This window comes from Gymnodraco acuticeps, unplaced genomic scaffold (genome assembly GCF_902827175.1).
Source record: "Gymnodraco acuticeps unplaced genomic scaffold, fGymAcu1.1, whole genome shotgun sequence".
In the NCBI taxonomy this organism is placed as follows: Eukaryota; Metazoa; Chordata; class Actinopteri; order Perciformes; family Bathydraconidae; genus Gymnodraco; species Gymnodraco acuticeps.
The window spans coordinates 801,939-818,651 of NW_022990966.1; the positions used below are offsets into that span (position 1 = coordinate 801,939).

The window sequence follows — 16,713 nt, forward strand, 5'->3', positions numbered from 1 at the left end:
GTTTGTGTGTTTAAGGGTGGGGGGTGGTATTGAACTTGTCAGACTCGGCACACATTCTGATTATTGTCTGGAAGGAGAGACTTATATATTGGACTGTTTATGTCTGTGTCTTAGTTTCTCTTATGTACATTGCCTTGTGTTTTATTATGCTGCAACGCAAACATCTATCTACCTATCTATCTGTCTGTCTGTCTATCTATCTATCTATCTATCTATCTATCTATCTATCTATACTTGCTGAGTGTTTTTGAACGTCTGGATCCCCGTCTCTTTTTAAATGTCTCTCTGCAGGATCAGACAGCTGGACTGCCGCTGAGAGACGCCAGTTCAACAAAGGCATCGCTGCATACAAGAAGGACTTCTTCATGGTGCAGAAACAGGTAGGATGTGGTTTTAAACACAAGAGGGTGAATAAATAAAACTCTTCCTTCTCGCCCAGGCCACACAGTAGCATAGCTGTGGGCTGATAACAGCGTGCACAATATTTCCCTTGACAATGGGTGGGCAGGGAGAGGAAATGCAGTCACTATGGAACAATGTTTCGTTCTTGTTTGAATATTTGCCGTGTCACAGTTGATCAGTGTTTTTCCACAAGACTGGAATACTGTTACATTTTCTTGTCCTTGCCCCTACAGTGATCAACAGGGAGGACACGTAGAGTTTCAATGTTAATTGGCAAAACCACAAGATTAAAGGATTAGGAAATTGTATTTATTAATTTTAATCATGATTATGTCGGTTTTTTCATCCTCTCTGCAATGAAACTTCTTAAGAACACTTTTTATTATTATATTACGTACAGATGGATATCTATTCTTCAGGGTTAAATACACACAGCAGAGAAAACAATGCAAAATGTACAAAGTAAACACAGACAATGCATAAAAATGCTCTATCCAGAACAGCTAAGGACTGTTTTTAAGTACTTTGAAAATGCCCTAGCAAGAAGACCTAGTGTGCACAGTACTGTCACTCACAGTGCCATTTTCTTACAAACCGGGAAATTGAAATTCCATTTAAAAGGAAGGGAATGTGTGTGTGGTTTACAGGTCATCACTAAGTCAGTGGCGCAGTGTGTGGAGTTTTACTACACCTACAAGAAGCACGTGAAGATCGGCCGCGGCGGGATGCAGATCTACGGAGAGCTGGAGCCTCTGGAGAGCAAGACCACCGAGGAGGAGACGGACCACAAGGTCAGTGACATGTTCAATATCTGTTCTGCAGACACAGGAGTGTTGTTGCTGATGTATCTATAAGTCAATACATCATTTAGGGGACCAAGACCCTGACATTAAGCAAAACAAACCGTCTGTTAGCATGGGTGGATTATGAGACGTTCACAGACAATCACAACCATGCAAAATGTCCCACCAGCTCTTCTTAATAGGAGCATGACACACAGACCTTATAGCTGTTGTTTTTGTTGTTGTGTTGTGATGCTTTGTAGTCGTTAGCATCCCTCTGTGGTCTTTGTCTAGTCGGTCACAGTGGGGGGTTTGGGTAGTCACTTACTGCCTCTTCGGAGTCAATTTGGGTCTTTTGTAGTAGTTTTACGACCACGTGGTTTGTGTCTCTGTGTTGTCACTGTAACAGTTATGCTTCCTTGTAGTTTTTGTGTGTAAATTGTAGTCGTTTTGCAGCGATTCATGAATGCTGCAGAAAGAACTACAGCACTCAAAATATAGATTTTTAATTATTTGACTGAAAGCAGAACAGCTTAGAAGCATGCAAAAAGTGGTTCAGGGGAATTGTCTAAAGTAAGCACGGACTAATGCACCACTCTGGTCAGAAATAAACAGATTGACTGCAGGGTAATCTGATTAAACAGGAAACGACAACGTTTTCTTTAGATGTGAAACTGCAGAGTGTCGATTCAGAAATAAACCAGCTCAGAGTATTTTCATTCAGCGGTCGCATCTAAAATGAACTATGCAGCTATGTGACCATACTGTCCTCAGCTTTGATACAGATGTGTTTTATCCACGGAAACATTGCAGGTACAGATTTTGTTTTGGCATCCAGTAACGTAGAAGTATAATTTCAAGAGACGCAGTTTGACAGTTGTTGCATAATAAAGCTCCACTGCAGAGCTTTGTAAACCAGCATCAGGCTGTAAATGTCTCCTTGTCTTACTGACTGTTTTTCTCTTGACCAATAGGGCTCTCAGAGGTTGGAGCCACAGAGGGAGGAGGACAGCAGGAAGTGGGAAGGGTCAGCTGACAGGAAACAGGATGTCGGCCCCATCAGGGCGCCACACACACTGCAGCCTGCTGACAATGTGAGTGTGGAATGAATGATGTGTTCTGCATGGGAAGGGAAATAAGTGAATAAGGTTATCAGTGACCATGAGTCTTTTACTTTGAAGGGAAAGTAGCTCGGATATGATTTCATTTTGTAACTCAAAACTTCCATTTTGTATTTCTTTGTTGATTTTGTCTGTGTTTGCGACATCGTTAAATGGTTATGCTTTCAAGGTTATGACGAGACTTCAACATAGTCCTTGGAAAATCTTTTCTACATAATCTGGACTTTCATCTACTCCAAAAATATTTTAAACTCCGAATTGAAACTATCCTGTGTGGTAAAATAAACAAGGATCAATATGCTGTGGGTAAAAACAAATGGTTTAAACTTAATTGTTTTGCAACTGCATTTATAGTAATCATTTATGCATGAAGGCTTCAGGTGTCTGGAATTTCTTTTTTTAAGGTGAAATTGCTTGAGTTTTACTCTTTTAAAAGCTTTGCAAACTGTGTTCTTGTATTGACAGCTAAGGAAGTGACTTTAAGTTTGTTTCTATATATTATTAATACAGTAATGAGATGTACTTGTCTCCATGTTTGTGTATTGACCCATATTTGAGATGACATACATAAACGCCTTTATACCAGTCATGTTGGGAAAGTGAGAGTGTGAGAACAACATGGTCCTCCTCACACTTGAATCCTTTTCTCTCGTAAAACATGAAATACTGTGTGTTTGTCAGCTAAAGCTTCAAGTTTCATACGCACACAAACTCTCCTGCAAGGCTATTGAAAGCAACTGTAAGGATTTCTGTCACTTTCAGCATCTTCAAACTCTTAAATAATATATACAAAAAAAGTTTTGATCGGCAGTCTGACAGATTATTTAGTTCCTGGTCTGTTTCTGTAGCAAAGATTGAAGTAAACACATTCAACCTTAGCGTGAACATTTATGGAGACTGACTTGCTAGCCAAGATCCTACATGACAAACAACCCATAATGCAACACTCTGTAGGAGCCAGTAGACACCGTTTTAAAATAAATATCTGATGTTATGAGTAGGTAGATTTGACGTCGTCAGAACAGGACATCGCACGCTCACTGCTTGATAGTGCAAAGGTCTGTTTACGCCGGTTGCTAAGCAACATCGTTATGGGGAAATGCAAGTTTGCGTCCAAATGGTTGGAAGATAAGGAGGAAGGACAATCAATACTGTATATAGTCAATGTGAGGTAAAGTGTGTCGCCAAGGTAACCGGTTAAAACTCAAAGTGGCGATGAGGTCTTAAAATGTGTGGAAAGGGTCTTAAAAAAGGTCTTAAAAGGTTTTACATTTGTCTTCAGGATTCCTGCATATACCCTGATAAACCACAGAGGTCAGCACTCCCGAGGGATTACTCACATTGTTGTGTGTCAACTTAATAAATACAGCGCTAGTTATACTCTCATTACCACACTGTGTGTTGTCTCTTAATTATGCAAAACATGTAATTACCTCAAAGCCTTGAAAGCACTTTGATCAATTGTCTTGTTCTTTATGATTATTTGTTTGTTTCCACGTACAGACACACTCACTCCTACATATTCTCAGTTACACATGAATAAACAGTAGTTTGTACAGGAGAGGAAGGAAGCCTCAGTTTTTTTCGCTTAAGACTTTGACACATTTGTCCTTTTGAACTCTTCCTGGCCTGTCCTGGTGGCTGCGTGCTGGAAGTGGCGCCCCCTGCTGGATGTTTTAGAGCACTAACTTGGCTGCTGTTGTTTCTGTATTGTGTAATTATGTCCGTCAGCAAACAATGACTCGACAGGAATCCTTTTATTCATGTTATTTGCATTAGAGTGGTTTACATACAAAGTTTCTGAGTTGTTAACTTGCAATAAGATGTCCTTTTTTGTATTTTCAATGTGCAAATAAGGCCATATCTTGCAGAATAATTTCTAATTTGCAACGTTTTCTGGAGCAGAAATCTATACCATGGATAATGCTAACATCCATTTATTATTATAATAATAGTTTTTTCCATTTTTCAAGCAATAATATTGCAAATGAGGCTTTGAATCATAAATAAAAAACAGACCCCTCATTAAAAACATTCAGAATATATTGAGGAATCTAACTGGAAAGTTCCGTAATCGCTACTGGAGTTTTGCATTTTGAAAGCTACTCAAGATGTAAACGCGAAAAATATACAAATAAATAACAAACGGATAATCGTCGAATTCATTGAATATGAACGTGTTTTACAATGTTATGTAAAAATGCAAAAGAGGCATTATCTTTGGCTAACTTCAGGTGAATTTAGTAAACACAACTAGACAAAGTCTGTAAAACAAACACCTAAATGTTTATTCTGGATGTTTTCTTTCACTACTTTGAAAGAAGACAAGTTACGGAAGCAAAATAGGTCCTGAAAAATGTACCTTTCCGTGTAAATCAAAGTTTTTGCCTGTAGTGTTTTAAGTGGCATTTTGTCGCACTATCCTACATTAAAGTAGCTCTTTCTTTAGGCTCATTATTCTCCTTCTGCCTTCATGATCGCTACCCCTCCTCTGACCCCTCACTCCTTTTCTGTGTGCAGTCTGGCACCGTCCTCATCATGAAGGCCTCGGAGGACGTGGGGAAGGAGCAGCCGCTGTCCCGGGTCGGGGTCGTCCCCCCCCCTCAGCTGCCAACCCCAGCCTCCAAAACCCGCTACGACACCAACGCACGTAAAACCAGCCCCCCCGCAGCCAACAAAGCCTCAGCTGGCCCGGAGGGAGAGTTCCCCTGCAAGAAATGTGGCAGGTGAGAGATCAGAAATATCCCATCCTTCACTGCTGTTTGCATGGCTCTGTTTACTTATGCAAAGCCGACAGCAGCAGTTACATAAGTGTCCTTTAGACTGAACTCGCTATATTTTAAATACTACATTTCGCCCACTTGGAATATGTATTGGTAAACAGAGGTTGAAGTCTCACAGTGAAAGAATCAAGACCTCCTGCCTTGCTTTGATTAAATACCAGCCCGTCCTCTGGCAACATTGCTCCTGTTATTGCAACCTGTGTCCTAGCAACAGAAACACCGAGCAGATCTGGCACATCGCGCCTCTCTTCCATGAAATATACCCCACTGACTGGCCAAGAGCTCCTCTCACCCTTTAAATACTCACACTGCCCTACGTGTGCTCATTATGGATAAGCCATCCATTCAGGGTCTGATAATGTTTGTTTACTGGAAATCCAATAAGGCTTATTAGCCATTTTACAGCCATTGTAATCCATCGCTGCACATGTCATGCCCCTGCAGACCCACTGCTGTGTCACATGCTGCGGTACTGATTACTCTGAACTTTGTGAACCCTTTCGTTATGTAGAGAGACCTCGAGGGGAAATAACTCTTAGGGTTGGGTGATATCAAAATCCCACTGTCCACGATACCAAAAATAATTATATACCAAATGATCGTCCAAGATAAAGCTGAAAGAGAGATACACGCGTCGAGAAAAAATAAACAAAGCTAAATAAACGGACTTTTAAAGAATCCTCTTTTGGTGCAGAGGAAACTGACTTTATAATAATGAGAATCAAAGTCATCCATGCCAAGTTAACTGCATGAATATAATTAATTAATCTAATTAAAAAAGGATTTGAGCGTTTCAACTTAATACCTTGTTATGCTGGTGCATCGTTAGAAATGTTGAAATAGGCACGATTATTCTCCATCTAAGAAATCATTAAACTGATAAAGTGTTTTGAAAAGGGGATTTTACAGTTATAAATGTGGGGAAATGCGTCTTGCTCGCTCACAGTGATTAATTATAAATGTCCAAGCTTTTAAATCTCTTATCATTGATGCAGCCTGTGGAAGAACAGAGCAGAGATGTTGTTACTTTATAACTCAAGAGTGGAGCTCCTTCTTCTGTGGGGGAGAAGACAAAGGGCCACGACTTTTCCAGCTCGATGACCAGCAATGTTGCACAATACGTAAGAAGGGCTTCGGCAATAAGCTCTTCCCTGTCTTCCTGTAGGGTTTTCTTCAAGGTGAAGAGCCGCAGCGCCCACATGAAGAGCCACGCCGAGCAGGAGAAGAAGGCGGCCGCGCTGCGACAGAAGGAGGCCGAGGAGCGGGCGGCGAGCGAGGCGGCCGCTGCGTTCGCCGCCCGGCAGAACGGGGCGCGGCAGGCGGGGGACAGCACCAACGAGGAGTCGTCGGGCGAGGAGGACAAGGACGATAAGGACTGGAAGTAAGAGAAAAGGACACACACACTGACTGAAGCGTGGCTTTACTCTCTGGGACGGGAGGTGGATTTAAAAAGGAGAAACCCCTCCTGTGTATATGTCGTGGGACAAGAAGACTTCCGTTGCTTGGCACATTCAGGGACAGATTTACTCCCATGTGAGTGAGTGAGTATGTGTGTGTTTGTGTGACAATGAGTGTGTATGAACTTTCCAAAACGCCCCCCCCTTTACTCTGCTTGAAAAGCTTTTCAAGAGTTACCTCTCTTGGTCACAGGGCTCGTTCAAATCAAAGCCATGCCGCCTCGCCAGGCCTTTCCTCAGCACTTCGAGTCTCGTTCGACGGACAAGGAACTTTTTGATTTTCTTTCTCGATGAGCCACAGTACGCGCTTGCTTAGGCTGCATCTCATCTGGATGAAGTTTTTTTAAGTCTGACAGCTGGGGGATGAACGGAGAGTCCTGCTGTTGGACAGACGGACGGATGGCATGTACAAACTGCAAACTGTTGCCTTTGTTTGGCTGCTCCTCTGCACTAAAGGCTGCCAAAGCTTTCTCAGACGCATGATGTGCACCAAATGTGTCTGTGAGCGTCCTTCATTTGGGCTTCAGTTCTTTGTACCCTCAGCCCACGTCTCTTTTTATAGTTCCCAGTGTGTTCCTCACTGTTAATGCCTTGGATGTTTTGATGCTTTTTACCCTGAAATGACAATCAATTTTACACTTTTTTTTTTATTTTTTATAAATATCCACACAGGTAAACGTTACTTTTTCTGCCTGTGTTGCTATATATGCTTATTGTTGTTGTTTTTGTGAATATTCTTGTTTAGTAATATTATTATATCATCCTGGTTTTTGGCTGCAATTTAAGTGAGCGCTTTTCCGTACTTGTCTATACCTTATTTTTCCTTTCTTTTTTTATTTAAACAAAAAACAAACAAAAATAATGCTATTCGCTGCCTGTTGATAACTGTGAGATTTTTTTTTTTGGAAGCCAGAAATGAAGAAAAGGCAAAAACGTATGTGCAATAGAACAAGTTGACCCCCTGAGCGTCAACAAGCCCCCCCCCCCCACCTCATGCTTTCTGTGGACGCCTGGCTGTCAGCACTGTAACTGATAGGAGGACTGACTCTCTCTGTAAACCGCGAGTCTCGATAGGTACACACGACGAGTGGGGAAGACAACAAACACAAACTAATTCAAGACATGTTGGAAACAAATATCAGTATTTATGAGTTTCTTACTACTTATCTAGAGGAAATGACTTCCTCGCACAAAGGCAGTCTTCACTTCAACCAAACTTAAGTCATATTTTGACGGTTTAAACAAGAGGTTTTGATAGCAGATAATTTAGTGGGAGTCGATATCTGCCTCTTAAAAGCAGAGAATATATTGTCATCAATGAACGGGTATACAGAGAGGACGTATTGTTTACTGTAAAACAACTTAACTCATATTTTTAATGTCAACAAAAAGACATTTGCTTTGCTTTCTAGAACCAGATATCAGTATCTGCTCCCTTCTTACACATCTCAGCTAAAGTTCCCTTTATTACGCATATTGTTAAAGTATTTTTTATAAATAATTTTCTACAAGGGATTTAAAGGAGCAGACTCATTGTTAACTTAACTTAACTTTACAGGAGGTTTTGAATGCTTAAGACATATCTTTTTAAAACCAGATATCAGCAGCAGTCGGTTCTCTACTTCCCACAAACTGTGAATATGTCAGTAAATTATAACTGTCATCAACAACCCTGCATTACGAGAGGCAGAAGCATTATTTTCTGCTAACCAAACGTTTTCAGAGGGGATTTCGAATGTTGTTGTGAAAGTTATATTTTCAGACTAAAAATACTTATTTGGTGCCTTTAAATTGAAACCTGTTTTGCTGGATTTTGGAGACTGTATTCTCCCCTGTGTCTCAAACTGTGTTAAGATGGTTGTGACACTAACATGCTCTGATGAAACCATGACTATGTGGGTCAGCAGTTGACCTAAGGGCAGCATGACACAGCTTACGCAAGCATTTGGAAATGTTGAGTTATTATATATATATATAAATATGACGTTTAAATGAAGATAGTGGCTGAAAAATTCACTAAATAACTAAAATATTTCTTTGTCTATCCCTACGTGTGTATCTATGGTTGACTTTATTTCTGTTTACCTTGTCGCTGATGGCAGGCACTAAATTGGTCTGTGGAAACGGTGTGTTTTGATCCGTCTATCTCTACATATCTCAACGTTAAGCTCTTCGGCCCGGAGCCAGCTTCTGTTGCCGTCGCAACAAATGGGTTAAAGGGTTATTTTCCTTTTTAAAGGACAAACCACAGTGGGGAAGTTGCGGCGAAATAAAGCTCCGGTTATCATTAACTCCACAACTCAGACCTGGGTCTATGCACAGACTGTGTGTGTGTGTGTGTGTGTGTGTATGTTTGGATGTACTGTTAAGTGTGTGTGTGTGTGTGTGTGTGAGAGGTTCAAATGTTAAACTGTACACCGCTCTATGAAAAAAAAGGTTTGAAAGACTGTTCACATGTTTGGTATGTTAATTTATATTTCCTTTTTCTTTCGGGCTTTTCTTGAGGTTCCTCGTGAGGGGGAAGTTGTTGTGAAAAAGTTTTTAAGCTGTAGAATTATGGATGAAATTCGAGGCCGTCGACACAAAACACACAGCTGTAAAAATTTCTTAGTTAAGGGAATTTTAAGAGGGAAAAAAAGGTTTATTTAGCTAAAGATTAGAAAAATATATATGAATGAAATTCTATGTTTGCATACTTTCTATGCTATTTTCATATATGGGGTTCACACTAATGATGAAAAACGGAAAGGAATCTCAAGTGCTTTTTACTACAGTGTAACTTATTTGTTTCGATTTGATTTTTACCACTTGTGTTTTTAGTAATGATTTACAAAGCACTGTATATTAAAGTTTTAAAATATTCACTAAGACTTTTGAATGTGTCTTTTTTTTGTATTTCTTTCCATTATCTAACGAGGGCCTTGTGATGTTGTGATGTTGCTGCTAATGGTGCAATTCAGATAAACGGCACAAGAGAGCAGCAGAGTCTCAGCAGTTAAAGGACTGAAGTACCAGCAAAGAGCAGAGGGGGGCGCTGGTGTGACTTTCAAAGCAAAAGCTATGTTTGCTTAGTGCAAACTTCACCTTTTGGTTGACATTTAGTGGTTTCATTGGTTAAAGGTGGCAAGTAAAATGTATTTATGTAAATCACACAACTGTCTCAGAGGTCTTTAAAATCTAAAAACATACAGAGGCTCTTTGTCACTGTGCTTCTGATGCCTAATGTAATGTTACATTCACAAAGCTAGGCTGGTGGCAGTTGTGTACTAAACACGGTCTACTCTTACAAAGGTTATGCGTCTGTTTTGTTGCATTTAATTAACTTTATTTATTAGATTTAAACACATTAATGAACATTTCTGTTAGTGTTGCAGTGTAAGCCAGCTAAGTCATCCTTTTATGTCTGTATCTACAGCATATTGGGCCCAGTAGAAAGATCATTAACAATGTTCTACATAACATTGTAAGTTTAAATCCCCCGGTCATGTTGGCTTTATTCAATATATGGAAGTGAGGTGGAGAAAAGCTTAGAGATATTAAACATTTGCTATTATTGACAAAAATGAGACATTTGAAACCGTTCATTATTATCCTGCATCATTGAACACAGTTCTGTAAATATGAATTCATAATGAGAATTCATACTTGGAAAAGTTATTGTATTACATACAGATCCCAGCACTGACCATTAGGTTGTTTTGCCATGTTATATTGTCGCCGTTATCACAAGATGAATGAGTAAATCATATCATATATCGGTCGGGTTATAATGTAGTGTAGATCTGACAATGGAGATACAATTATGAGGGGGACTGCCAACTCCCACCAGCAGCAGTGCATTCTGGGAAAAGCAAAGACGAACAGCATTGCAGCTCAGATGTACTCTGACAGAATCTTTTGTTTGTTCCAAATGGTGGAGGAGGTGGAAGACAAATAGGTGGGATGAGAGTTAAGGAAGAGAGAAGAGGGATCCTGAGTGCAAAAACACAACTTCATCTGACAATGGGACAGCTGGAGAAAGTTAGAGATCAGAGCGAAGTCCTAGAGGATTTCAGGGGGAAACACTGAATCACAAAATGTTCACGAGAACTCGTTGGCATCCATCGCTCAATGTCGTTTGAGTTTTGAAGAATTGCATCTTTCGCATTTGGAAAAACACTTCTGGGAAATTCCTCCTGCTTAATGATCACTTATATATGGACTGGTATTGCAGACCATCCATCACACGGACACACGAAGAAGACCACAGGTTATTTTTCACTGCCATCGTACAATTAAACTGTCTGCAAGTCCCTGGAGGCTCAGACAGCATGTGTCGAGAGAAAACCCTGAAAATGGTAGCCAGGTGCTTTGAGAACAAGAGAGAGTAGGAGGTAGAGAGACTAAGTTAATGTGGAGTTTTTTTAATGACTGTTTTACACAAAACACTCATCAGCTCGTAATGATGCTCCACATCGTTATCATACTTTAAAAGCCTGGACATCAGAGTCCATCAGGAGGTGTGATAATGAGGACTAAATCCTGGAGGTGTTATCTACCACAGAGGAGCTCAGTCTATAAAACACAATTTCCCTGACGCAAAAACGTTTTTTCCCCCCAAATATAGAAGTCTTTTTTCCGACATGTTGTGTTCATGAGCCTTGAGTCATCACGTAAAAACAACATGGACCCTACAAAGAACGCATTGCATTTTATTGCTCACAATCAGGCAGTGCTTATATTAGTGATGTTTTAATTTAGAGATTATACATTTACACATGGATTGTCAATCTGCTCACACGAATAACATTGAGACAAACCTACCTCCATAAAGATGGGATAACAACAGGTTTACCATTTTAACAATTTTCTGGACCCAGGTAGATGAGAGTGCAAAACGTTCACAAAAGCTGAACTAATGTTGTTAAATTGCACTCAAATCGGAAGACCCTTGTTATTGAAGCTGCTGAAAGTCTAATTGCACGAGTACAGAGTTTACTGGACTTTGACCCCATTGGCTAAACCATGATTGATGCACCAAGAGGATATTCAGCAATCCAGATCCAGACTCAGAGGCCTGGCCACCTCATTATCTTCCCCAGCGTTGAGGCTTTCTCCTGGGCTTGCCGCCGCTGATGGCTCACCTCTCTGTGTGTTTAAGGAGAGCTGGCTGCCATAGAGATGCTTATGGCAGCAGCTCAATTTTTTCTGCTGCACACAAACACACTGGATCCTATTTAGCAATTACAACGCCAGAGGGCTTATTTATACACATGTGCTGAGACGGGGGGGCTGCAGTGGAAACAGAAACATCCAGCAGCACTAATCAACTGCAGCCTGGTAATAGGAAACAAGATGGGAGGGAGGATGGAGGGAGGATAGTGAGTAATTGAGGAGGAGAGGTGGGAAGACGAAAACAAAAGAGGTTGCGCAAAGTTAAGGAGAATGGAGGAAAATGTGTTAGAAAGGGATCGAAGGAAGGATTTAAAGATTTAGTTGAGTGCTTGTACACCAATTGGATAGTCAGTGGTTCAGTTCTATCCATCAAGATATGAATGCATGTTTTTATACTGATTTGTGTTGCTTAAAGCATTTTTATGTCAATTTACCATAGATAGCAGAGGTCACTGATAGTATGAGTGAGCTTTAGGTATGTCAGTAGGTACAGATATTTTTGCTAAACGGGCCTTTCTGCACATATAGTAGGTATCCCATACCTAATCTGTATCAAACAAGTATCTAGGAAAAACAAAAGACAGAATCTCTGCCAGGGATGAGGTGGGTAAGGGGGACGATGTTCATGAACATAATGACTTTTGGTCGACTTTTAACGACTTTTGTGGTCCCTGTCTGTCCCCCAATTCACACACACCAAACCTCGCAAACAAACACACATGAAAAGAAAACAATGTATTAACAGGAAGCGTCCTTGATCTCACGTGATCCTAGCTATTTTATACCGGAGGGTTTTCTGGCTCGATGAGTTATATTCAAGTTAATATTCTTACTGGTGACTGCAAGCATATGGACGGCATAAAAGCAGATGGCACGATATAAAAAGAACAGTGAAATTGCTATGCTACAGGAGAAGAAGAAGATGGGGGTTGACAGACAGGTGATTTCGTTTATGGTTGGCTGTCAGTCTCTGTTGACAACGCTTACAAATGTCCATGTTTGAAGCTGAAGTTATTGTCCAGGGTAATGCCAAGAGATCTGAAAGACTCCTCTTCCTTATTGAATTCGATGGTGAGATCAGGGGAGTATCTGAGACAGCCATGCTTATTCAATTACAGAAATGAGGACCAGATTCAGCTGAGTAACCTCCTCAATGCCTTGCTGGTAATCTGCCACAAACAAGACTCTGCTGGAGCCTCTGGGTTGATACGTTCAGCCAGACTTCAACGGCACACTTGGGATCCTTCACAGGGATGAAGGTGAAGGTTGTCCAAAGGCACGTTTCTAAATTTCACACACTGGAATTTATTCAAAGTGGTGTTACTGATGATGAGGAGAGGAGGGTGGTGGTGTTGTGTGTTGCAGCAGTCAGGTCTTTCCAATTTCAACTGAACATGTTTTGAAAATGAAATATGCTATCTGTGATTAATTTGAAATGTGCGTCCTAATGCCACTCTTTCAAACTACTGTAGATCTTTAACGAAATTGTCAACAATCTTCACATTAAACTCTTAGAAAGAAAACAAATGAACATATTTCTCTTTAAAACAGTGCAGTTCTTTGGCCTTGTCCACTTTAAACCAAACATTGTTTTAATCCAGGTTTAATATATCTTAAGACGTTTAACTAAAGTGAATTTCCCATCGAAAACATGTAAGGAACCAAAGGCTACAACTTTTTATAGGAATACTTAGGATTGTAACTTTAATTTTTTTTTCTCCAATTTCATGTATCATCTTGTGACCTACATTTGATTTTAGTCGTCATTGCCGTTTTCAATTCATGTAGGCAATCATGCATTTTGATTTAGCATATTAACAACCTTGTAGAAAATTATAAACCTCAGCCTTATTACTGCTATCAAAGCAAAAACAAATCACTCAAACTGCCTATGAAAAATCTGAAAATGTTCAGTAACAGTTAGTTGTAAGGGAAACTTCTGTGTAGCAATGCAGTGGGAGTCACCGACTCAGGAAAGAGACACGGGAAGAGCAGGAGCTTTGATGTCAAACACTGATGGTTTATTTGGAGTTTCGGCCGGAGAATTCACATCACAAGTCACAGCAGCCACGATCTGACTGCACGGTAGAGTTGCCACGTCAATTCTCAAGAACTCTACCCTGGACCCATGTATTTAGCTAGTTCCGAGAGCATCATCAATATGCTGCATAACAAGATAACATCATAACACCACTATCAGCTGACCTCAACAGGCAGGAACATAGAATCATAACACCTCTATCAGCTGACGCCAACAGGCAGAAACAGGGAGACAGTACACTGAGAGCACAATAGCCAAGGTTACGAGGTGCGTGTGTTCAGTCAGGACACTTTGAACTGATAAACTGGGTCAAAGTTATGGGCCTTGGAAAATATTCCCCAACATTAGTTATAATACATTTTAGAGATGTTTAATTATAGTCTTCCCCTCCTGTTGTCTTCGGGTCAAATCTGACCGATTTACTAATTTCATCAATCATAACCTTTTTGTTTTACATTCGATTGCATTAAGGCTGTATGATATCCTTCACAGTAGACATTTGAACACATAAAATTACTGACCACCACTCTCATTGCATTTTGGATGATTTAGTCAACTTTGTAACACCCATGGTGTTCCCGGTCAAAAATGACCGCCATAAAGAAAAGGAATTAGTAACCATTGGGATCAGATAAAACACACACACACACACACACACACACACACACACACACACACACACACACACACACACACACACACACACACACACACACACTCTAGATGTGTGTCCCCCCTTATGTGCCCAATCCCCCCATGTGAATCACACCTGGCACACACAGAACAATTTGACACATTTCCCGCTCTTATGTGCCCATCCCCCGACATGGATCACACCTGGCACACGCAATACATGTTCAGTGTCTGTTCTTTGTATATTTACTGCAGTTTTTCATGTATACCAGTAGTCTGATACAATATTTACAGTTTGAATGAAATGTGGTGATGATTAATGGTTTTTGTGTTAATGTAATAGCAGTTAAAACAGGACCGGTCAAATTTGACTGCGAACACCAAAGTAAGGCGGGGAACACAAAGACAATAGGAGGGTTAAGTGAGTGAAAAGTACATGGTGGATTTCCTGTTCACACCTTTATTTTTACCGCCATGAAATCACATTAACAGGTTTTTTCTGAGTGGAAACTCTTAGAGCGGACCATGCACAAATTGCTAATGTAAAGACAATGTTCACAAATGAACATTATTACTTTAAGTGGTCTACTTCAGAAGGTAGAATCTAGAAAGACAGATGTTTAAAATAATAATAGCCTTTTGGCACAGACATGTGTGTGTCCATCTATGGTGTCCACATTAAAACTGGCGGGCGTGATTTTATGACTCTCACGATTTCACACATGTGATACAGTTTAAAGTCCTGACTGTTAGCCTCAAGGATACGAAGTTTTCTTCAGTCTCACTTATTGTCTCTTAGAAAAGCAGGAAGGCCAGAAATGTTGTTAAATCTCTCAGACGATCCACAGTTTGCTTCTGTTTGGAGCACATTCATCTGTTGACAGTCAACATGTTTATATACTATTACAATAAGCAGCATTTTGTTCCAGTGTACAGTTTTGAGTTTTTTTTACAAAAGTATATTTATTGCAGCATTTTACTTGAACCGTTGTATAACTTGCACTGTTGCACTATTTTATGTCAGAAATTAATTTATAACCAACAATAGAAACAAGATTCAAGGGTAGCCATTTCATTTTCTTAAGCATTTTGTCCTTACAGACTTAAATCAATCAAATGCTATAATCAAATTCAAGTAGCCTACTGTGGCTGTCGCAGGACTGTACAAACAAATAATTATTTTATTGGTTTGTAGGCTCATTTTATCTTTATTTATTTGTTAACCACAACAAAAATAAGTAATTTTATGAACTGTATCTTCTTATTTGTACTTTCTTGTAGTTTTACTTTCAAAACAATTATTAAAAACCCAAAACCTAACTGTCCAGAAGACTCTTTCAATCCATCTTTTTCTCAAGCCTGACTTTTGGAATGAAAGGCCACCCAGGTCTGCATGAGTTGGAATAGCCTTGAGACACTTCAACACTTATTTTCCAGTCCTTAATAGGTTTATGAGTCTAATTTTACAGTTTCATGAGTGAGGGGCCTCTGATTCACGCTGACACAGCAGGTTTTTTCGCTCTCACTCTCCTCCTGCAAGACAGTAAAAATAAAACCTGTAACACTTCATTTTAAGTGCAATGTAAGTCACCATAAGTGCTTTTTAAATGTTCTCTCTGTCTGCACGCAGCTTTCTTTACAATCATGTCAGGAAATGATCCTCATTATGTCCCAACATCATGAACAAAGTATGTGCTGTGACCTATTAACGTCTTGAACATCCAACTGTGAACTTAATTAATGCTGCAGGTCTCTCGCCATCATCTGGATGCGTCATCATGATAAACGATTATGTTGGTATTTCCTGTGCAAATAGGAGGTATTTGCACAAGCAAAAACTATGTACAGAAGAGGAATCTAAGCACAATCCACCACACAATTAGCCTTTCCTTGTAAGCTTTGTAAGGACATGTTCCAGTTACTTTATCCGACTTGCGTGTACAAATAAGACCAATTGTTTTATGTCTTCTGCTATAGACATTACAATTAAGATGATTAAGCCTTTACAAAACCAACACAAAGAGTTATAGTGAAATTAGTGAATTAAACCAATAGCTGTAGCTTGGCAGTAACTGGGCAGTTCTTCCAAGGAAAGCAAGTCTTCATTACTTAGAGTTAGCTACATATAGCTTTATTGAGCAGGACAGAGAGGATCAACTTTTGGCCTGTGACCTTTTAGCGTTAGCTTCCGTCTTTTAGCACAATCATGTGTCATCATCACCATTAAGTAGAATACATAGTCTGGATGTTTTTTATGAAGGTTCTTACATAAAGAGAGAGACTTGGCCTTTATAATTTGGAATTGAAATTTGCCCGACAGTCTTTCTTCTCTGATATCAT

At 39.9% G+C, this 16,713-nt stretch overlaps 1 protein-coding gene across 3 annotated transcripts in view; it reads left to right on the forward strand.

Annotated features, from left to right (window-relative positions):
• Positions 1-9,413, forward strand: part of mideasb (mitotic deacetylase associated SANT domain protein b) — a 31,346-nt gene extending 21,933 nt beyond the window's left edge. For all 3 annotated transcript variants that reach the window (XM_034235335.1, XM_034235337.1, XM_034235334.1), the window contains exons 9-13: positions 292-380; positions 1,050-1,193; positions 2,159-2,278; positions 4,826-5,031; positions 6,254-9,413. In XM_034235335.1, the coding sequence (XP_034091226.1) occupies positions 292-380; positions 1,050-1,193; positions 2,159-2,278; positions 4,826-5,031; positions 6,254-6,473 (779 nt within the window). In that variant the 3' untranslated portion in view covers positions 6,474-9,413. The remainder of the gene's footprint in view (positions 1-291; positions 381-1,049; positions 1,194-2,158; positions 2,279-4,825; positions 5,032-6,253) is intronic.
• The last annotated feature ends 7,300 nt before the right edge of the window (positions 9,414-16,713 follow it).